The sequence below is a fragment of the Zosterops lateralis genome, assembly GCF_965231275.1.
Source record: "Zosterops lateralis genome assembly, chromosome: 4".
Lineage (NCBI taxonomy): Eukaryota > Metazoa > Chordata > Aves > Passeriformes > Zosteropidae > Zosterops > Zosterops lateralis.
In genome coordinates, this window is record NC_139765.1 from 18,775,381 (window position 1) to 18,798,342 (window position 22,962).

Sequence of the window (22,962 nt, forward strand, 5' to 3'; positions counted from 1 at the left end):
TCAGAGCAGTTAATTCCAGAACTAGCCCATTTCTAACACTCCTGTATGTTTTTTACCCTTTATATCCATTCTGTTAAAGAATAAGGTGAGCAGAGAAGTGCTGAACTAGGCACATTTATTAGGGTCTTACTGGAGTTAGGTCTTCAGAGTCATACCTTTGCCTCCGTTAGCCATAAGAAGTCTGGCTCACAGGATCAGAGGAGCTGGCTCTCAGCAGGCTAGCCAATAAGAGGGGGGAAATGGGATCAGCACCATGCTTCTCTTTCTCGTCCTTACTGAAAACAGCTAGAGCTACACATCAGGATCCACCTCAAGGCCATCTGGCATTTCCTAGCATTTCCCCCCAAAATTAGTTTTTTTAGATTTAACAAGTTACAGTAAAGTGGAAATGCTTGTTGAAGCTTGGCTGGAATTGAGAAGTAATTTTTTCATGAGAAAGGAGATGTGTGCTGCCTTATCTTGGATAGGCTTAGAGCATTAAATGCAACCAGATGGAATCCGCCTTGTGGTTCCTATTTCTGGCCCAAGTTTGAGGAATTCAAGGTAACAAATCTGCAATTCCTTACTATTGATCGTGTCAGCTAAGTTCTTCAGCTGTTTTGCGTTGTCCAAGACTTCAATCCTCTGTGTGTAGGGATTATACCGAACAGAGAAAGGACGAGGGATTGTTTCAGCAAATTTCCTGAGGGGAAAACATAAACAAATGTACAGTGAAGTTTTTTTCCCACTAACTCTTCTTAGTGTGTGCATTTGTTGATTGTGAGTATAAGAAAATCTCTGGGAGGAGATAACTGTAATTCCTACTGACTGATCTGAGACCTACAATGTTCTGCAACACACTTGAAACTGCATTTGTCTTTATCACCTCTGTTTTTTCCAAACAGGACTAACTAAGGTATTGGCATGGCAACACTGTTCCTGGTATAGGCCAACTATGTAGCAACTGGAATCTGCCGAGCTTGAAAACCTCATTTTCCTTTCATTACTGCAAAATGTAGGAATTCTAATCCAAGTCTGAGCTTCTGGGGAGTTAAGGTCAAGGATCTATGCATCCTGATATGCCAAGGAGCAAGCAGAGACCTAATTTCTGGCATGATCTAGCTCTTAAATTACCTGGAAGCTACCAGGTAATTTAAGAGCTAGGCAATAGCTAATGGAGTGAAGCAGCAGTCTGTGTTGCAAAATAGTTAATTCCATGTCAGAAGCATTAAGATTTTGGTGTCTTGGGAAAATATTAATTTGCATAACCACAGAACTGTGGAAAGAAGTGCTCTGAATGGGATGAGATGGTCAGAGCTATTGTTTCAGGCTCCTTGTGGATCCCAGCAGGATACTGGCTTATATATCTGTTTTGGATTACTGAAGTTATTGCTGAAAGAGGAAAGGAAGCATACAGGACCTGATTATGGAGCCCCACTACACAGACTGTGACTCAGCAGGGTAAATCCCATACTCCTAGAACAGTGGAATATGCTGGATTCCACCTCCACAAAGCTTCTTCAGTATCAGCTAAGAACATTGTCTCAGACAAAATTCAGTATGAACAGGCCACATGGCGTGACAATGAAAAAATATTACGTTGACTATGATGAATTTAGCAGCATTGATCTAGTTTTTCTAAGAGGAGAGATCACATTAGAAAATGGCTTTCCTAAATCTCATCTTAAGGCAGGATCCCAGTTAGGACATGAATGCCTGAAGCTGAGATCTTTTAAGTCAACCTCAGAACAGTTTTTCAGAGAGGTTTTCTGTTACCCACAAACACACATGTCCAGATGCAAGCCACTAACACAGGCACTGGACCAACCCCCAGAACCCCTATTTTAATTTAACTGCTTTTTCAATTTGGTCACTGAAACAAATTTAAAAAGCTCCAAGATTTTTTGTTGCAGCTAAGTAAGGCAGCATCTTCCTCAAGGAGCTTGCTACTCAGTTAGATATGTATACAGAGAAGATAGAAGCTCTGTGCATGATATTAATAGCACAGCCCAGAAGAGAAGGCCATCTTTCCCAGGTATTTCCCCAGAGAAAAGAGCACAAGGAGAAGCTGCAGACTTATGACAACTAAGGAAGCAGCAGGGGAGGGAGCTAGGAAGAATTCAGAGCTAGAAAGCCTGAGGTAGCAGGATATCTTGGGGTGTAGCACAATTTGTCTGTGAATGGTAGAAAGATAAGGGACTGCAGGTCTGGGACAAGTTTTTGTGTGGCATCTCCAAGTGAAATATGCTGAGTGTGAACCAAAGCAAACTCTCCCCCGTGGCTTGACTAACATCCAAAAATATGGTTGTGTGTTGGTGTTTTAACAGGAATAGAAATACTGTCAAGGTGAAAACCAAGCTGAACCCCAACATAGGCTGAACCATTCCTGTTCCAAGAATCAGAATTGAACCTGGACATACCTTCAGAGGAAAAGGAGTAGATACCATGAGATTTATATTTTTTTACAAGAACTGTTAATTCTAGTAATGGTAAAGTTGCTTGGTTTACATTATTTAGCCAGATTTGACCTTAAATGTTGGCATCACTGCAATTGAACAGATAATTATTTTTGTTGCATTTTGGTTAGACAGAATGAAGCTTTTGTATACACTAAGCACAAATTCTTGGCTTCATACATAAGATATATTCCTGTTACTACTCATTTTTATCCAAGATTCTGAGGATAAAAAATTTATTATCTTTAAGTATTGCACAGATTTTTCTAATGCCACTCAAAACATGATTGTCAACCCAAGACCCATAATGGCAATGAGATCCACTGTATTTACAGCAGGCAAGAATGGGTTCTTCTCTGGAATGACCGGAGTACCTTAGCTTATCTTTTGCATCTTTAAAACTTTCAGCAACATAGTAGACAGGCTGGAACTCAGTAACAGGGTACTTCTGCAGAGAAGTCTTCTCCAGGACAAGAGGCTGAATCTCAGGCTTACTTGACAAACAATACTATGAACAAAAAGGTACAAAATTCATTTCAGTGCAAAAGTGTTTGAACAAGCTGTGAAAGAAGTAAAGAGCCACCCCATTTCAGACAGGGAGGAGTTGCTCCTGTGATATACAGTGATAATGTCACTTACTGGGAAAGAAGGAGGTGAGAGTTCCCTGTGTTTCCATACATCTACACATTTATCAGAGCTCTACAATGAAGTACTACATTTCATGCTATTTCTATGCACAAGGTATGAAGCAAAACCAAAGGTCTGAAGACATTCAGAAAAGAAATTTGAATAATTATAAACATATTTGAAGTATTTTCTAGAACACACCTGCAGCTCCCCAAATGAAGACAGCAGCCCTGCACCATATGCCTTGAGAGCATCTCCTTCCTTACATAGTCCAAACTCAACTGTAAACCAATAAACCTGGAAAGAAAATGAGACAGAAACAAATGATTCCTCAATAAAAAGTAATATGTGTACACCATTTATCTGAATACATTTGGAGTTTGATGAAAAGTAATACGTGTACACCATTTATTTGAATACATTTGGAGTTTTCATCTCTACATAAAATGTTGCTATGTATCAAATTCAAGTGTATTAATGCAAAAAATATCTCTTCAGATTGAAATTCTTCGCCTAGGAGCTGCACAGCACTAGATTCTGTGGGCCTGAGAATAGGTCCAGTTCCATGACAAATAAAGTTGTGTTTTACTGTGCTTATCTTTGTCAGCAGGGGCAATGAAATTACAGCAATAAATCTTTACTTTGGCTGGCCAACCCAGTGGAAGTTTGAACCTTAGTTTTGAAAAGTTTGAGTCCTGCTTTACACAAGGCATCTGACTGCAGCGGGGGCATGAACAGGCTGTTGGTGCAATAGGGAAGGAAGACGGTGTGTGTGGCCTAACTCCTGGGTCTGTCATTTTGAAGGGATACCTGCCCTGGCTCAGAAAAAAACATACCCTATCTATCAGAAGTGTCAAAGCTGGTGGAATTCTTTTCATAGGTGGCCTCCATTTGCCACTGGGGACCCAAAACTCAGAGGAATATTTCCAGTTTTGTTCAAAGTTTGCAGCTCAACAGAGAAGCATCCAGGTAATAATCTGTGTTGACTACAGAGGATATTGCCTACCTGGCAAAGTGGAAGAGATGCTTGAAGGTAAAACAACTACAGAAGATGCCACTTGGAATTTCCTGTGGGGATGTAGTAACATATAATCTTTTCTTGCCCAATATGTTTTTGCTAGAGGAAATCTAGTTTGGGCTTCTGTGTTTAATCACAACTGTCACTTTGAATAAGGGGTGCCAAAGCTATTTTCCTTTAGTGCAACTGTTTCAGGGTGGGGTTTTCCAATCATGGTCTTCACTCTGATCCCATTCAGCTCTATGGGAGTTCTATCAGTGACTTCAGTGGCAGCAGAATTAAGACAACGCAGGGCACTTTGGAAAATTGAGCCCTCCTCTATTAAATTACCGTAGCAAGTTTCTCGATGAAATCATCTGGAGCTCCCAGAGATGCCAGTCCAATTTCCTGTAACAATAAACCATTATTCTTCAAGCTGTTTATTGCAAACATTCTTCCTGCCCCATCTTATGAAATTGCTCACATTTTAAATGTTACCATTGCTTACTACCACACACAAATGTTTACAGGACATGTTCCTATCACACAAGATCAATTTTAAGCCAGAAATCTCTCCAAAAATGAACAAAGCGTCTTCTCCAAATGTCATTTACAAGACCTAATCCTTTGCGCCTGGTACAAAGCCCATTGAGTTCAAATAAAATTTTCCTCTTGCTTTGACAGGCCTTTGATCAAGTCTACAATGAACATCTGAGAGAATGATAGGGATAAAAGGAGGCAAACCAATCACACCTACACACCTTATATATTTCTCTTTGTTTTGATCGGTCCTGATTAAAGGAGTTTTCCTGGACCCTTGAATGAGCTATTTTTTCTGATGACAGGGCATGATTTGAAAGAGCTTATTCATACCTTTAGAACTAATGGAGATTTTTCCAGGAGGCATGCAATAGTTGGATTCAAAAGACAGACACATGAAACTACATATAACCAGGTTCCTTTCTTTATTTGCTCTAGTGAGGACTGCATAGTGCAAAAATCAGAGGCCTCCCCACACACACAGCAAAGGCATTGGAACAGCTTATCACCATGTCAAATCCTAGTAAGCCAAGGTACAGTAGGGCTCATCTGGAAGGAAACACCAGTTCTGGGAAAGGGCAAAGCCTGAAGGCAATAATGAGAACTTACTAACTAGATCAAACTGACTTTTTTCTTTTGAGATGTTACATCGAGCCTTCCGTCCTTCCTTCCGCTCTCCCCTTCCCTATTCTTTTCTGTCTGTCAGTCTTTCTGTCTTTATGCCTTTCTCTCTTTGTGTATTTCCATGTTTTCTGGTAGGATGCAGCCAAAAGTTTACTGCTTCTCCAGGGTTTGGCTTCTTTTCCAGAGACATTAACACTACCAAAAAGAAATCTCCTTTCCAGCCTTCTCCCATGTTTTCAGCTGAGACAGTTCCTCACTTTACTCAGCCTCCAATGTCACTTTAACAGAAAACAAAACAAAATCTCCACTTTCCCTAACATTTGAATATCATGGTGAAGTAATAATCCATCTGACTAATGAGCTATGTGACATTACTCAGAACGATCAACATCTGCAGAAAGGTTTTAAGATGATGGCTTCACAGGGCCTGTCAAAAAGCAACTCACACAAGATCATGATTGGAGTTGGACTTTATGATTTCACCTATGTGAATTGTGTCCAGATTTCAAGCAATAAACAAACCATCTCAGCCATTCTTACATAGTATGCTTAAAGGTGAATCTGCACCACCCTTCACAGCTCTGGATCATCCTCTGCTTTACTGTGTGTTTAATTATATAAATAATATAACCACCAAGTAACTTACCTGGGAGAACTGAGCAAAACTGGGATCAGCGAAAAGAGGCACATGTCCTAGCAGCTCATGACAAATATCACTGCAGGAAAACCACATCAGAATAACTGATTCAGGAAAAGCCCAGCAATTCTGGAATAATGCCTTAGAACCAGCAAACGGTCAAGAGTGCAGTGCATTTGCTCCTACCAGCAGATATCATTCACAGCAAAATATTTTGCTCTGAAATTATTCTTGTGATAGAAATGCTTGCCAACCTGAAGGTTTTCTGTGCTTTTGCATCATACACCCCTCAGCAGCAGGGACTGTTGGATTTTTCAAATACAGAGAAGTGATATGATGAGATGGAAAAGGGAAGGGGATAAGATGTCCAAAAAAGACCAAGTCTGTGGAAGACATTTCAGCCTGGTATGATGACAGTGGGGTAAATAAAAGCAGGAACAAAAATCAGAAGACTCAAAAATAGAAAAAAGAAGGGGAAAAGAGTTTGTGGGAAGTAGGAAGCAAAAAAACCAAGGAAGAATTGCAACAGTATGAAGCAGAATAATCTGTTCTGAAAATGGTAAGTGGAAAAGGACAATGGACAGGGACAGAGAGAAACACTCCAAACAGAAAACTAGATGGGTTCAGTGGTTTGGTCTTCTCCTCTCTTACTGCCAGAAGCTTGCTTGCAACAGGTTGAGTCCTTGCTGCACTACTTGGATGTTAATAGCTTAGCTAAATGCCCTTGCACAATGCCCTCTTACATCCCAGCCACCACACCAGCAGGCCCTCAGTAGCAAAACTATCTCATCTGCCCCAGGAGAACTTGCAGAAATGGGTGCAGATTGTTAAACAGACTAGAAATGCTCCATAAATGTTTTCAGAAGAGAGCAGTCCCTTGGCTGCTCCTCCTTAGCTCTGTTCCCAGGAGTGCTGCAGAGCACCGTATTAACCCACGCAATTATTCCTGGTTGGACTGACCCTGACCCTGGTGGTGTGGTGCAGCTTTACATCCTTTGTGTGCCAGGGTACTCACGGCTCTGGGGTGTACATAGGCTTGGAGGCATGGCGGATGTACTGAGTGGAGTGGAACACTCGGAATGCCAGCCCAGCCAGGAAATCCCGGGAGGAGAGCAAGCCTGCAACAGGACGCAGGCGAAACCCAGTGCAGCCTGAAGGGACAGAAAGACAGCACCTTGAAAACAGCTGATATGTTTGATTTATCCTTATCCAGACTCCTCACAGTGGGAAAAGTTTGTTGATGGTCTGGTTTTGGTTTTTTTCCTAGTCTCCTTATAAACAGAGTTAAATAGAGTTTAATTGCAGGCTATTTTCTGCCCAGGTATACCAGCAGCACAGTGCCTGAGCATCTGGCCCATTGTACCTTCGAAGCATTAGAGAAGGACTTCGGACACAGTCTAAGTGATGTGCCCAAACATCATAGAGAGCCTTTGATAAATCAGGGCTTGTTTTTCTTTCTCTAGAAGCACCACCCCCACTGATAGCTGAGGCCTTTCATTTAATCTGGTTATTTTAGGCGCTTCAAACTTACTCTGCAAGAAATTTGAAATATCCTCAAGCTGGGGAATATTGTCTTCCCTGTAGCCACAGTACTTCTCCAGCAGTGGGAACACGTGGTTGTGCTCATAGCAAGCATGAGTTGGATACAGAGTCTTCAGCTCCCTGAAGACAGTGCCCCAAGTTTTCTTTTCTTCTTCTGTATAGGTGACACGAGGAATAGGTTGGCCACTAGAAAGAAAATGGATACCCTTAATAGCAGCCACAGAAAATATCCTATGCCATCAACATCATGCTCTTTGTCCTTTCCCACTTGCCATTCTCAAAACAGTTTTCTTATTCTGCTTCATGCTGCTTTACTAGGCCTGGCCAGGAGCTGCTGGTGCAAAAGGGGAGATGCTTTTGGGCTGACGCACAGGTGCAAAAGGAGCCTCACTTGTGCCTAGGCACTGGCTGGAAAGGACCGTACTGAACTTGGCTGAGATTATGGCCTTTAGACAACTCCTTGCATTATTGTGTTAAAAGTAAATCAGTGCTTATTTGTCTTTTAAAGATGTTCTTCTAAAAATACTCACTGGCTGTTGGTTTCAGTTTATTTTTCTTTCTAGATATAAAGAAATCGTATCTTTTTTGGATTTTTTTTTGTTTTATTTCATGCTCTAGTGAGCATTATATTAATTGTTTTTGTAAAAAACATGAAACCATCAACTCCATAAAACTCTGTTGCAGTGGCAAGAAATTCTGATCTGTGTTCTGTTCCATAACAGATGCAGGTCCGGCCAGTTTGACTTTTTATAACTGTAAGGAGTAATTATGATTTAAATCCCACCCTCAGGTCTCCACATGCTTAGCTCATGTTGAAATTAACAGGAGTTATACATCACAAGCAATGCAGTTTGGCCAATAATAACCAATGTGAATAACCAATTCCTTAGCAATAATGTTAAGGCCATAAGTGAATCCAGCAGCTTGGAAAAATCAAAAGTGGTTAAGTAACTTAATAGAGTTAACAACACTGTTGGAATAATGCTGAAGCTCTCCAAGCCCCAGAAATCTATTGTTGAACTCTTCATGACACCCTACCACTTCCCACTCCCTCACTTTTTCTTGAGCCTCAAGGCAGCACCTCTGGGGAACCATCACTTTCTGTCTTTCCATATCAGCTCTCCTTGATCTGTGGAGCTTTAAACATCATGCTGAATTATGAGGATTCCTGGGGGATTTTTGTTCCTATAACACTCCTAAATAATCCTCAACCACCTTCCAGGGCTACAGGGGGCAGCTATTTAAAAACCTTTCAAATTTCAATTTTAAAAAAAAAAACAACTAGGGATCAATGGGGCCAGAAGCAAAGTAAGGCAGGTGGAAGAGGCAAGTTAAAAGCAAAGAAAAGAGAAGTCAGGGAATTTGAGCATTCAACAAAAGCAGTGGGTAAATCTATCACGAAGGAGGCAAAAAAAAAGGGATATAGAAAAGGATTAAACCAATGTTAGGAAGAATACAAGGCAAGCAACCACCAACCCATCTCATTGTTGCAGCTGCGTAGCACCTTCACAACTTAAGAACCCTTGCCTTTTTAGTAAAGCCTGATAACTTTGGTTGTGCCTCTCCTCCTGCCCACTTCTCTGTATCTTCTGTGGGGTACCTAAGAATAGACATTAGATCTGTTCACATCTGGACACAAAATCTTATACAAATTTTCAAGCTATAAATTGGGTTTCTGACTTTTTTCACCTGACATTGTGTACTTTCTATCAACCAGTCCAATTTTTTCTCTTATTTTGTGATTACATTATTGGCTCTTTGGCTCAGGGGCTATCTTTTGATCCTGTACAAAGTATAAACCAAAATTTACAATATATGCTAATTTTTTCTTTGCAAACACAGTTTTTACCAGTCTCAGCAAAAATCAGGCCCAGTAGTACTGAGCTATACATGTGAGTGTCTCTGCGAACAGAATTTTTTCTCCTCCAGATCTATCATTGAAAGCAATCAAACAAGCCTGTTCTAACTGAATTTATCATCTCTATTAATTTATTTTTCTTGGGAAATGAAAGCCTAAATTGCTGATTGCAGCTGGATTAGACATGATAAAAGTAGGGTAATAGACACTGGATTAGCATCAGACCATAAGTTATTCATTATTTTAATAGTGGATGCAGATCCTGCTTTAATGTTAATGATAGGCACTCCTCCCCCAGCCCCGGTTTAATGGGGAATACCAGATTTATTCAATGCTCAGGTCTTTGTAGCAGCAACAGTCTGCTGCTCAATTAGACAACAAAGCTGGGAAAGAGGGGTGTTGTGGGGAGAGAAGGGAGATACATCCCTTCTGAAAGTGTGCCTGGAACATTTACTTTTGTTTTGCTATGACCTGGGGATAAATGCATGAACAGGAAGATTTAAACACATGGCAGAGAAAAGCCAGCAGCAGGAGGATGCTTGTGGAAAAGCAGGGATAGCCAGCAGGTTGAGCACCCTAGGAAAGGGCAGGAGATGAGGGTTTGCTTTCTGCCCCTGCAGTGGGTACTCACTGTCTGTAGTTGTAGGCGATATCAGCAAACTCCTTCCTCCGGGCCCGATATACAGGATCTTTGAACCCCTGGAGGCAAACAGCAATGGTTGGCCCACATATAAGTGCAAAAGGTGAAGAGCCTCCCTCCCACTGAGCACCCTTAGGCATGGCTGGTGCATCCAAGAAGTGCAGCAAGGTCGATGGGAAAGCTGTCTCCGTTCTGCCAGGCTCCACTCACCCCAGGCTCTTCCTGGGCTGCAGAGCCACTGGAGCAGCCATCCAGCTAAAATTTCTCACCACCCCCGACCCCAAGTTGTTTTGGTTTTGTTTTTTTTTCTCATTTCCACTTCCTATAAGATAGAGAAACTTGTTCCTTTACAGCAACAACAAGGTGCTCCTGGTAAGAGCAACCCATAATTATCAGTACTTGGATAACCATGCTCTTCTGGTTTCCCTTGAAGCTTGTTGCTAACCACACTTAAAAGTGTGGTTCATTTTCAAACTGCTAGAGGATCAGTAGCCATTTAGCAGGTCAAAAAACTCTATTTGTAGTACAAATTCAACCATTTGAAGGCAATTAATGACTACAAAGAGTGTCTAATAGACCTTGTGGCTGGGAGCTTGACTTTTGCAGCTAATTAGCAATAAAACCAAGGATAAGAAATAAAACCTCTAAATCGTCATCTGGGATCACCATTCTCCTACCCCAGCGTGACTACTGTTTAGACTAAAAGATCCTCAGGATCAGGAGTGCCTTCACCACCTGGAGTGCAGAAACATCCTCCTTCCAAGCTAGGATGCCCTTCTGCAGGGCAAATAGGAACAGCTCCCTGGGCACTGCAGCAGTCCATAAATGCTTCTCTTAGTGGTGAATAGCACAACTGGACTGAGGGCCACAAAACACAACCAGTGTACAGGAGGCACCTGAAGTGGAGTGTAAATTCAAGTGTGTTAATCAAAAAGAGGTAGTCGATGGCCAAAAAACCGCACTGTCCAAGATTAACCTGTCATGGAGGTCACTGTGATCAAATTCCATGCATCATGTAACTGCTAAAAACACAGGCTCCTTTAATTTCTCTTTCTCTGCACTCCATGGACTGTCACACCTATTTACCACAGCAGCTGGCTTTCTTCTCTAAGGCACCAGTGCTCACTAATTCCAGGAACTGGAGGAGAGATGCTTAATTCCCTTTTATGTATTTTTTCCAGTTTGTTTGTTTGTTTGTTTGTTTGGGGTTTTTTTGTGATTTTTTGTGGGGTTTTTTGTTTTGTTTTGGTTTGGTTTTTTGGGGTTTTTTTGTTCCTTTTTCAAATACAATCTTGCTCTATTCCTGCATGACACACAAGGGGGCCATTGGCTCAGTGTACCTCCTTTCATTCTGCCTTTCATATGACCACAGTGAACATCATTAATCATTGCACATGGTACATAACATGTCTTGAATTAAGCAATAAGTAGCGAATGACTAATCACCCCATCTCATTTAAACTAATAGCAGCAATTTTTGTTGCACTGCAAGTAATTTATTTATAATCATCCTATCTCAATTAAACTAATAGCAGCAATTTCTGATGCACTGCATGGAACTCAGTGTGTTTTGACAAATGAAAGTAAGTTGTTGTTTACTTGGAGAGGGAATAGAGGCAGAAAATATTCTTGTATCTGAACAAAACTGAAAAACCACAAAACAAATTTTTTTATCACCTAAGTCAATGAACAAAACTTTCTGATGTTACCATTTAAACCACAAACTTTTTGAACCAAGAACCTTTTATTTTGTTTTGTCTCACCATTAAAGTACCATACCAGATTTAGCATTCACATAACAGTACACTGAGCTAAATCATGTGTAGGTAATCAAGGATGAAAAAAGTCTTTCTTTCTCTAGACTATGATATGTAGCTTCTTTTTCTTGTCAGTGATGGAAAAAGTGAGCCTAAAATCAGTACATCAGAGCCTCCTGGGAAGACTAGATGGGTCCTTGTGGTGGCCCTGTGCTCTGAAAATCACTACAACTTTTAAGATCTCCTGGCATTTGCTCAATTATAGCAACCTTTGGGTTGATTTACTCCATGACCAGGGATTGAGCTGATTATAACCCTAGAAATGTGGTAGCCTTCTTGTTCTGTACCACATGAGATTTACTCTACTAGATCTGTACTAAAGGAGAGCAAATTTAAATGAGAGAAACATCAGTGCCAATAACTAGAAAAAATGCTAAAAATAATTCTTACAGGATGATCAGCATCCAGTTCTGCTCCATAGCTTAGGATCTGATTGGCAAACCTGTCCAGCTCTTGGATACTTCTTGGGAACCATGGCACTGCAAAATAGAAAAGAAATAGAGGCTGGTGTCCTTCTTTGTTACTTGATTTTGGGCCTTCTACTGACATTTTCACCTTTCCATCATATATATAAAAAAACATAGGCAAGGGGCTAAATTCTTTCAATCCTTTTCCCTCAAACAAGAACAAACCAAGCAAGTTTTCTTGAATTTGTGATTGCTTTACATTGTTGGAAGGACACAGAGCATCAAGAGCATCTGACCCTTGGTGCAGAGCTGGCTTGTAATGTTTAGGATTTTCTCTTTATTACTTCTGGTCTCTTGGCTTATCAAAATGCAGAAAATTTTCACAAGCCATCCCTTTCAAAGGAACGACAAGAAACCCCACAACAAGGATAAAGAATTTTTGGACTGTCTGAAACACTCTTTTCTAAGACCTACTTGGTGGTCCCACTTGAGCTAGGATTCTGAAACAAAACTATAAATGGCATCCTAATACCTCAGACTAGCAATGTATCACTGTGGGGGTGCTGGAATTGTTTTTAGGTTTTTAGTTAGAAGTTTGATGTGATTTGGACTTTAACCCTAGCCAGGTAAAGCTCCTGTCCTGGAATGTTCTTATCAGAAGTTGATAAGAGTTTCCAAGACAACCTAATCCCCTGCCTGGAGTTTCAGTCATCCCATTGTCTTTCTCCCGCATCTCAATGCATCTCCCCTCCCCACCCATCATCTCCCAGGCCCGAAACCTTCAGAGAGGTGTCGGACAGTGATTGGTGGATCTCCCAGGACCCCACCCCAATTAACCTGATTTGTTAATGTTGTGTATTGCATTTGGCATTAGCCACCTTGCTTTGTTTTCATTGGTCTTGTAACTTGTGCCCACCCCTGAGATTTCTGGTGAACAAAAACCCCTTGCAAACCAGGCCCTGGGTCACTCTCCTGAGGCACAGGCCTGGGACCAGGGACTGCCCCTGTGATCCCCGAATAAAACCTTCTTCCTGAGCCTTAAGAGTGTCCCCTCTTTCGAACCACGGCCGTGACAGCCAAGGCAAAGGTACTGCGGAGCCAAGACCCACGCAAAGGTACTGTTGAGGCGTATCAGAGCTAGCAGGGTGGTCCAGCCGACCGCTGGACCGGCCTGAGAGACAGATATGCGAAGCAACATATCACTGCAGTCATTGCACAATAATATATCAACTTTCTTGGTCGGGTTCTCTATTGCCTTGTAACTCATATCCTATACACACTGTGTCAGGCACAGCCAGCACGTGAGAAGGGACCATGGTGACCACACAGAGTGTAATGCCCATAGACCCTCTCATTACAGGACATAAGGTGAAGAACAAAGAAGAATCACAGGAATTTACAGCTGTGATGTGTTGAGATATAAAAAACCAGTTAAGTCAAGCATCTTTATGGCAATTCAATACAAGGACCGAACAGGGGCAGCCTCTATCAGTAAAAAGTTTTCAATTCATTGAGAGACTTTCTTGTACAAAATGGGTGTTGCTTGCTCAGACAGTGCTTGGAAAACAGCTGATTTCTCTGTGGCTCTCTCCTCAGCTGGGAGCGCTGCTGCTCGGCCATACCTCCCCATCTTATTTTGGGGATTGTACCAAGTGAACCTGATCCTCGGCCGGCAGCTGCTGAATTAATTCCCTGAAGCGCCTTGGTGATGGGGCTCATCTAAGACCTGATGGACCACACAAGATAGGAGGATTTCCATTACCAGGACTATTCAGCCATGCTTTGTGCCGATCCTTACAGCATGTAGGGTGCTTATGCCACTGGGGTTCTGCAAGGCACCTGCACAGAGGTGCTGGAGCAGCAACAGCAGCTTTACAGGGCTCGTTTTGGGGGCCCCCACGCAGAGAGAGTGTCCATTCCCTTGACTGCTATCCCATCGCCAGCCTGGCTCCATGCTGGGCGCCTTCACAGTTTTTTTCCAGCAGGCAGCTGGCGGCTGCTGGCCAGAAAGATCGCGGGACGCCTGAGCTTCCCGGGATGCAGGGACCCGCCGCGGCGCCTAGTGGAACCCCCTGTGGTGCCTCCCCTTCTCCCGCCCAGCAGAAGTGGGATTTGGTCCTCCCCTCTCCAGGATGCGCACGCTTCTCTGTGCCCTAAAAACCAGCCCTGAGCAAGTCACTAGATGGCAGCAGCAGACCCAGGAAGATCTCCAAATGGGTTTCCTTCCTGCTGGATGTACCGCTGGTTCTATCAGCTGCTCCAGAAACTCTCTCTCCCCTCTCGCTGTCAGAAAGTTTCCTGTACCTCCAACCCCTTCACTTAAACTAATCACAGGGGGAGTAGAAAAAGGTGTGTTTGATCCACAGAGAGGGGTCACTACTTACACCGTGTCCTGACCATTTTCTGTCTGGGTTTATCTCCTGGCTGTATCACAGAGCTTTGTGCGATGGTGAGGAATTGCCTCATTGTTTTGTGCTTCAGAGTGCCCACTACCAGCCTGGGGTGAGGCACATCGATGAATGGCTTTGTGTTAGGCACCAGGGGAAAAAAGCTGCCTGGCAGCCCCACAGCAAAGGATTTGTCAGTGTTAGAGAGTAAACCACTCTTCTCAGGGATGCATAATAACCTGAAGAGTCCAGGCTGTATAGAAAAATCAGTGGGGGCTAAGAAAGCTCTCGCTGGGCAGGATTTGAACCATTGCTGACTTACTTTCCATACTGAATTACTTTCATTAAATATTTGATTCTTCAAAGATTGCTTTTGTACTTGGTGCAGACCTCATTGTAAACTCACCTCAAACTGACTCCAGGCTGATGTGGTGTCAGTCCTGGGTGTGGAGATGGGTGGCTTGCTTTTTCCCTAAACAGGAGAAGCAACTTATCTTCCTGACATCTCGTCCTGGTCCTGCCTACCCAAACACCAGCAGTAGCTAAACGAGAGCAGCTCTGAGCTTGCAGAGTTGGATGAAAGTGGCAAGCTGTGAAAGGGAAATCCCAAGGACACTTAGTGCTGCTTGCACCAGCATAAGTCATTCAGTTGAGTCGTGGAAAGTGCTGAACTTTCTCATCTCTCACAGAAACAAGATTCAAAGACTCTGAGCACGGTTCCGGGGCAAGCACTGCATTATGTCCATACAGCCCTTACATCAAGGGCCAGGGTGAAAAAAAGCTACTAGTGGGTCTTCTGCCTAGATGTGATGTGCCAGGATGTTGTCCCCAGCCCTCCCAGAAACTATTCAAAAGATCAAATTAAATTACCCCCAGCTGAATCTATCCCATATTTTGTTTGCCACATCCTCCTCCAGCCCATTTGCCAGACTCACTGTCTGTCTGCACAGCCATTAATGAATTGCCAGGGCAAGCTCTTGCAACACTGGGCCTCTGTGAAGGTCTGAGGAGCAAATGTGGGCTGATAAGTAATAAATATTGATTTGTCTGTAAGCAAAACAGCAGCATTTATGGGATGGTGCTGGACACCCAAGTGGTGACCAAATTACCGTGGGGTCAAATGCTAATAAGCCATTTATATGAGAGGCAGCAAAGGAGGGGCAGTGAGGACTTCTGCAGAATCCTCCACTTGGACCATTGTGAGGAGGGTCAAAGACAGGTCTATGCAATTTATAGCAGTTCAAGGCCCAGGTTCAGCCCTTTCTTAAACAGTCTCAAATGCTCGGGCCAGCCTCAGGGTCTAGCAAACAAGGCCCCTACAGATCCTCAGCTCCCAGCTTGTTTCAGAAATGTAATAAATTGTCTGCATTTTCCTAATTCTGCAACAGAATAATATTTAATTACTTTTATTCATGGGCTCCAAGTGGACTGCAGATACCCATCTTGTTTCCAAAAAGAGACATTAAAAGATCCACTGTGATTTTACAACAAATCTTTCCATCTACACAAAGAGCTTTTGGCCCAGCAATCGCCAGCCTTTCTCATCTGAAGTTCTAAAGCTACATTTGGATTTAGAGCATTTTTGCTGGCCTGCTCTCACCTAAAATTGCACTGTTGATCCAAATCTGATATTTGTAATTATTTGAATGTATCAATTAAATTTTACATTTAGTTAAGACAAGATACTAAAAGCAGCTAAAGTGACTCCCCCTGCTAAAAAAAAAAAAAAAAAAAAAAAAAAAAAAAAAAAAAAAAGAGAAAGAAAAAAGAAAAAGCCATTCCTTTATTCCTTAACCAATAAAGCACATACACACAGTGTCTAACACTGAGCTATACAGAAGAGACAGAATAAATAAGTCTCCTCTGAGTGCCTGCAAAGCAGTGCCCCAAGAATAGGACTGTGTGCTTCCCACTGGAAACAGAAAAATAAGGTTTTTCTTTCTCAAATCATTAGCAGGAGCAAAATCCTCAGCAGGGAAGAAATGAGAGCATCTTAGGCAGCAGTAAAGGAATCAGTTCCACAGGATTCCAGACTGGCTCTGGAAGAAAACCTTCCCAGCCTTTACCTGCCCACTGAGACAAGTGTGGCAACATCCCCATAAACCATCTGCCAGATTTTGCTCCCTGGAGGCATAGTGCTCTTGTTCTGGGAATAAGATTTCACACAAGCACGTCTGTGGACTATGACCAGATTTGCCAGGAGGATACATTTGAAAGGCAAGCTGGCCTAAAATTGACCACAAGGCCTGTTATTTGTTAATGCCATCACTGATAAAGGACAGCATCTCACCACACTTCCTACTGCTCAGGTTGTTCCCATTTCACTCTGCCCTTGTAGTTGCCTCCACCCAGGATTTGCCACCCACAGTTCATCCCCTAAGCAGGGCTTGTTTGACCTTTCAAAACATGGTCCTTTGGAGATTTCAGTTTGACTAGACCCTTATTACTCATGAGAGGAGTTGAAAGTGAAAAAAAAAGAGAAAGGGCAAAAAGAAATATCAATCTGCCTCTCTCTCCTTGGCAATAAATTGTTCCCATTTTTACTATTTCTGAATTGCTGAAACTAACAAACAAACACAAGTTATCCTCTCAGACAGAAGAGGATCAAGTCCCTTTCTGAAGCACTGACAGGATAATCTAGCTCAAAAAACTCCTTTTATCAACATAGTAACATGCAGTGAAATCCTAATCCTACAGCTGACCACAAGAGTTTTGACTCTGTGAGGTCAGAATTTGACATGCGAGACTTTCCTGGATGATACTTAGAGCTATATCTCTGTCTGACTTTGGCATATGTTTATAGACAACTTTATTGTTTAATAAAGTTTATTATTAACGTCTTCATGGTAACTAGAAAAATTAATATTAAGACCTGGTAGGTGCTGTAGCTTTCTTCTGGAGATAAAAAAGCCCCCAAAAGTGAACTTCTTTAATTTGACATGATTATAAGTCACCTAATCAACCTTTTGTCCCTTTGTCTATGAATGGAGAAAACTGACTCCAAAGATAATCTGCTTTCTTCTTTTTTATCTTCAAATGTAATGTCATGGGTAGAACACAAAGGAAATGGTAAAAGGATTACCCACACTGATCTCAAGAAGCTATTAATGTCCTTTCATGTCATTCCTAGGAAGGAAAAGGAAGATCCAGACCTAAAGTATTTAAAGTCTGAAATCCTATTAAAATCACATCTGTTATCTGAAGAGGCATGTAAGTCTGTCTCAGACTATCTGCTGGACAGCCACCACTGCACCAAGCAGCCTCAACTGCAGCAAATCTCTGATAATTAGGAATATGAACAACTCACAAAATCTTTCCTTCTTTCCCTCCAAAGGCAGAACTGCAACTGACCTCTGTGGGATTTCATACAGCAATGAAGAGTTAGTCCTGTTCCCACCAAAGTGGGTGGCAGAGCCTCTCTAGTTTCCCAGGACACCTAGTCAGAATCACGGCAAAAATTTACACTGACAGAAAATCTCCAAATAAAAAGGTTTACAGTATAGGAAAAATAGACAGAGAGAAAGAAACATAGCCATAAAGATGCAAGAGGATCTCCTTTACTACTGGAAAAATAAGTAATTTCAGTATGTGACATAAATCACCTGTGTCAATGTTAACCTTGTCAGCATATCCTTACCAGTATCCTTCTTCTTTGTTCGTGAAAGCTCATGGACTGTTGCTCCAATATCACTTCTCAAGGATTTGATGATCTTGTCCAGTGCTGGGACATTCTTGCCTTCCAAGTTAATGAAGAATTCATACTCATCTTTGTTGAGACGGGAAGGTCGGGACTCAATGTGGGTCAAGTTTATACCTTTCTCCTATGAGAAAGAAAAGTTTTGGTCCCACAGTTTTTTGGGGAAAGGAATATGACACAAAGACTGGATAAATACCTGTGTCAGTCAACAAAGCATATTGTACCGTCCAAATAATTCAAAAGCGGCCACTGGACTTGAGGACTTTCACAACAGAGAAAGAAACAGAAAGGAAGAATGAGAAATATGTAGGATTCACCCTTGCACAGAGCACCATCACAAGGCTAGGCACTACTGAAAGCATAGAGAAAGGTGGAAGCAGGATACAAGTTGTAAACAGGCTTTGTATTGTAAATGGCAACTCCAGTACCTCAAGCACATAATGAGAGCTTGTCTGTGTTGACAGAGACATTTCCCCAGGATCAACACAGGAAGAAGGCATTCCACCTGCGGAGTACCCTCTTCATGGGAAACTGAATGCTGTTTTGATGAGCATCTTGATAGAAGATTGGATGAGCAGGACCTGGGTACCCTGTGAGATAAACTTCTGCCAAACTGCATAGTCACCTGCAAAGCCACCTGCACAGTTTCCAGGGCTGTGAGCAGCTGCTGGGCAAAGATCCAAAGGGAAGCATGGATCTGCACCAAAAAAGGCAGCCCAGGTTTGTGTAAATAAAAAGGATGGGTGTTTTAAATCACAGAATCAGTGAGGTCGAATGGGACCTCTGGAGATCAGCAAGTACAACGATCTGCCCAGATTGTCTGAGCAGTTTGCCCAGGGCTATGGCAAATTTTGAGGCTCCTCAGTCTCTCTGGGCAACAGTTCACAAAGCCTAATCACCCTCACAGAGAAGGTAAGGTTATTTTCTTTAGAGAAGATTATTTTCTTTAGCTCAGAAATTCAAGTTCTGTCTCACCAAATATCTTTGCTGACCATCAGCAGTGTCTCCTAGCTCTGAAGAAAGAGATAATTGACAACTGATGACTACAACATTGATGACTATAACCAGTGGGAACCTGGCCTCAGACATGCTGCCGTGTTGATATGTAAGCAACAAGTAGCTAAAAATCCTACTTTTCCAACAAAAAGTCCAGGGGGAAAAAAAAAAAAAAAAGGTCCAAAAGAAAATCTATCCCTGTTAACTGAAATGTTAACAAATGTTTTCTTGAGCACTCTAATTTAAATACAAAAATATTGCTTTATTTCCTTTTTTTTTTTTTGAGAAAAAGCTTTTAAACAGGTTTCCATGGATATTGACTCTGCCACCTGATCATCTTGTCAGGTTCACACTGCTGCTGCAGACACAGCATGCCATGGCTAGGTCTGGGCTTCTGTCCCCTGGGAGGAATATACAAATCCCTGGAGGAAAACTGGGCATGAAGAGCACAGAATCATAGAATCATTACCCCCAGAAGAGTCAGAGAGGCTGACACATGGTGATCAGCATCCCTGGAGAAACTTGATTTTTGTCTTTCAAGCTAAAGAAGACTCCAAACTGCATGGGATGAAGTGATGGCCCTGCTGCTGTAAATATCAAACCCCCTGCTACAGTGAGGTCAGGATTTCATCCACAAAGTAATGCTGTGAAGGTTTACTTTTGACCTACAAGGAAGAAAAAGGGAAATTTTTTTTTAATTGTACATCCCTCTTTCTGAGCCCCTTTAGGGTTTTCTTCGCTCCTCTCAGTGCTTGCACAGCAAGGGAGAGCATCTGGTCATCAGCAGCAAAGGCCTGATTTACTCCTCCACAAAAGGCAGTTTATTCCTTGCTAGGAAACATATATGTCATTACTCTGTTTCCTGAGTATTGCACACTACAGATGAACTCAAATTGTTTGGCTAGATACCAATACAATAAGTTGAAAAGGTCAAAAGCACATTCACCAACTGCTGCTCTTGAGACAAGCTGTCCTCACAGGGCCATCTGCAGGAGAGAATGGCCAGCACTGTCCTTGGCCCTGGGGACAGTTTGTTTTAGGCCTCCAAAGCTCTGTTTCCCAAACAGACTGCACATTGTCCAGTCTGTGTGGGTGAGGCACTGTGAGCTCCTGATAGAGCGCAGGCACAGGGAGCTGCTGTGCCTTTGCTCTGTCTCAGTATCCTCATCCTAGAATTTTTCTTCCTTAGGCCTATTCTGGATCTATACTCTTTTAGTTTAAAACAATTACCCCTTGTGCCACCACAAAAGGTCGTGCTAAAAACGCTGTCCCCACCTTTTTTTCTTTTAGGACCCCTCTGAGTACTGGAGGGCCACAATAAGATCTCCCCAGCACCTTCTCTGGGCTGAAGGCTCCTTAAACTACATCCCTTTGATTTTTGATCAAGTGACTCTTCTACTGTACCATCTGGGCTCAGTGAGCAGCTGCACAGACAGTAATGCCCCCAGAATGAATGGAATGATGCAACGGCTGGGAATGGAGACAAAAGCTGCAGGGTGGGCATGAAACATGCTTAAGGAAGCAGGAGTATCAATACCTCTCAAACTATCACAACCTAAGACAGTAAGCAAAAGAGCCGGGGGGGGAAGAAGATGGAGGAAGGAGTCCATGGAAGAAGGAGCCCATGGAGAGAGTTACCTCCTTTCTTACACCTGGGAGAAGCAGAGTGCCACACTGTTTTGCTGTTCATTTGAGGGATATCTGCCACTCAGCAACATGCAGAACCAACCTGTTACCTCTTTGTGCTGAGATTTCAGGACTTCACAATAGAGAAGCTGAAGGGAGAACTCTTCTGGTGATGGTTTTTAGAGAAAGAATCAAGCAGCATATGTCCAATTCCCTGAACTGACACTCCTGGAGATATGTGTTCTGCTGTGCTGTGCCTTGCTACTAGGCCCTTGATTTCAAAATATTTACAGTGACTGTTACTAGAGTTGCTTTACAAATCCCAATTTCATTCTAGTCCAACTACTCCATCTAGTGTTTAATCTTCATAGTTTCACACTGTTTAGAACCTTGTATCCTTGATCATGCTATTGCATCAGGTTTCTCCCAATAGTTGGCGTTTTCTTTAAAGTTCCAACTTCTGGAGACAAGTAGTTACTTGAGAAAGCAGAATGGGGGAAATTTTTTTTTGTTTGTTTAGTTGTACATTTTTGTTGGGAAAGATGAATCAGGGAAACCTTATAAATATGATTGCTTAGCAAAAGATTCTGAAAATATGAAACCTGTAATCGAAATAGAAATGGAAGCTTACTTTGAGTTGTAGGATACCGAGTCTTAGTTACTATATAACCTAAAGACAATAGCCTAGCCAGCTGAAGGAGAATCCCTTTTGATTGAACAATACCTTTCTGCTGGCTAAGGGATCCAAAGGTCAATGCAGCAAAACAGAAAAGTCTAAAGAGTAGTTTTTAGAGTTTAAAATATAACACATGGTAATGTAGTAGTTCTTATAGGCTGTATGTAAATTTTATAGAATTTTGTGTCTTGTATTGGTTGGTCACTGTAAATTAGAATATTCATCACAAAAGGAGATATAATGTATTGTAACCAGAACCTCGCTCTCTCTGGTCTCTGCTCTCTTGGCTCTCCTTTTCGCTCTTTCTCTCTGGACCTTGCTCTCCTTTCCCTGCTCATACCTCTGCTCTCTTCCCCCTGCACTCTGACCCCTGCCACGTTGCTCTAGCTCTCTCCCCTCTTCTTGCCAGCTTACCCTCTTGCTCTCTCTCATTCTCTCTCTGGGACTTCTCTTCAGCTGAGGCTGGTGGCTGAAGGGAAGGCCCTTTCTACTCACCACCCTTGCAATAAAACCACATATTCTAGAATATCTCAAGTTTGCAGAGTACCTTGTCCCTGTAAGTCACGGATGTTTCTACACATTTTAAGCAGTTTTCAATATCTATCTGGTTTTTAGTAGAGACTGACATCTTGACAACGTATGCCTTCAAAAGTCAGCTAATAAAAGTTATTCCAGTTTTATGAGCTATTTTTTGTTGGTGGAACCTAACTCCTAACCTAACACCTTTGGAAGATCTCAACTGTCACATGTTTGTGGCTGGATTCCCACCTGAACTATTAACATGGATCTCTTCTGCCCTTTCTATTTTAGAGCTGGTTGGAATCAGAGGAGCCCATGAAATGAGATTAGACGTGTCTTTGCTGAATTCACTCCACCATGCATTGCAGCTGCAAGGAATTTTGAGAGCAGGGTGGTACTTCCATCCTTCTCTACAGGTTTATGACCGGGGAGTCTCTTCCCTATGGACACATTCTGTCATACAACCATGGGTCTGCTGTAGCTTTTTTTTTCTTAAACCTTTCTTAAAATCTCCACTCTAGGGGTAGAAAAACTCAGCTTTTGTTATTATAATATCCAAGTCAGCTGTACCTCTATCACTTCCCATTAGAGAAGAAAGTCTCAAGACATGTTCTCGGAGCTCAAAAATTAAGCTAGAATTAGTTCTAACTGAGTTAGAAGGGGGCAATGATACAAATATCAATTTAAAACAGAGACAAGGTTGGATGCAGGGAGGAGATTGCCCATGTTGCTCCCTGCCTTACCTCACAGTGTTGGATCTCAGCCTTGGCTCCCTCTCAGAGTCTGTGAAGCAGCACTAGCCCCTTGCCCAGGTTATTCCAGTTGTTCCATCCTAACTGAGCACCACCTATGCTGCAGCTGCCCTACACCAGCAGGAGAAAACCAGACTGGTGTTGCACTACATCAGCACTCTTGCTGAGGTCACTGGTGAGAGAAT

At 42.3% G+C, this 22,962-nt stretch overlaps 1 protein-coding gene across 2 annotated transcripts in view; it reads right to left on the reverse strand.

Annotated features, from left to right (window-relative positions):
* PAH (phenylalanine hydroxylase) overlaps positions 1-22,962 on the reverse strand; it is a 36,056-nt gene that overhangs the window by 2,769 nt on the left and 10,325 nt on the right. Inside the window, exons 3-13 of one of the 2 annotated variants that reach the window (XM_083859554.1) lie at positions 18,149-18,332; positions 12,108-12,196; positions 9,892-9,959; positions 7,392-7,588; positions 6,876-7,011; positions 5,870-5,939; positions 4,411-4,467; positions 3,264-3,359; positions 2,810-2,943; positions 567-682; positions 41-218 (exon numbers count right to left, since the gene is read on the reverse strand). In XM_083859554.1, coding sequence (XP_083715680.1) covers positions 211-218; positions 567-682; positions 2,810-2,943; positions 3,264-3,359; positions 4,411-4,467; positions 5,870-5,939; positions 6,876-7,011; positions 7,392-7,588; positions 9,892-9,959; positions 12,108-12,196; positions 18,149-18,332 — 1,155 coding nt within the window. In that variant the 3' untranslated portion in view covers positions 41-210. Of the gene's footprint in view, positions 1-40; positions 219-566; positions 683-2,809; positions 2,944-3,263; positions 3,360-4,410; positions 4,468-5,869; positions 5,940-6,875; positions 7,012-7,391; positions 7,589-9,891; positions 9,960-12,107; positions 12,197-18,148; positions 18,333-22,962 lie in introns of those variants that run through there. The other variant, XM_083859553.1, reaches the window with a different exon arrangement.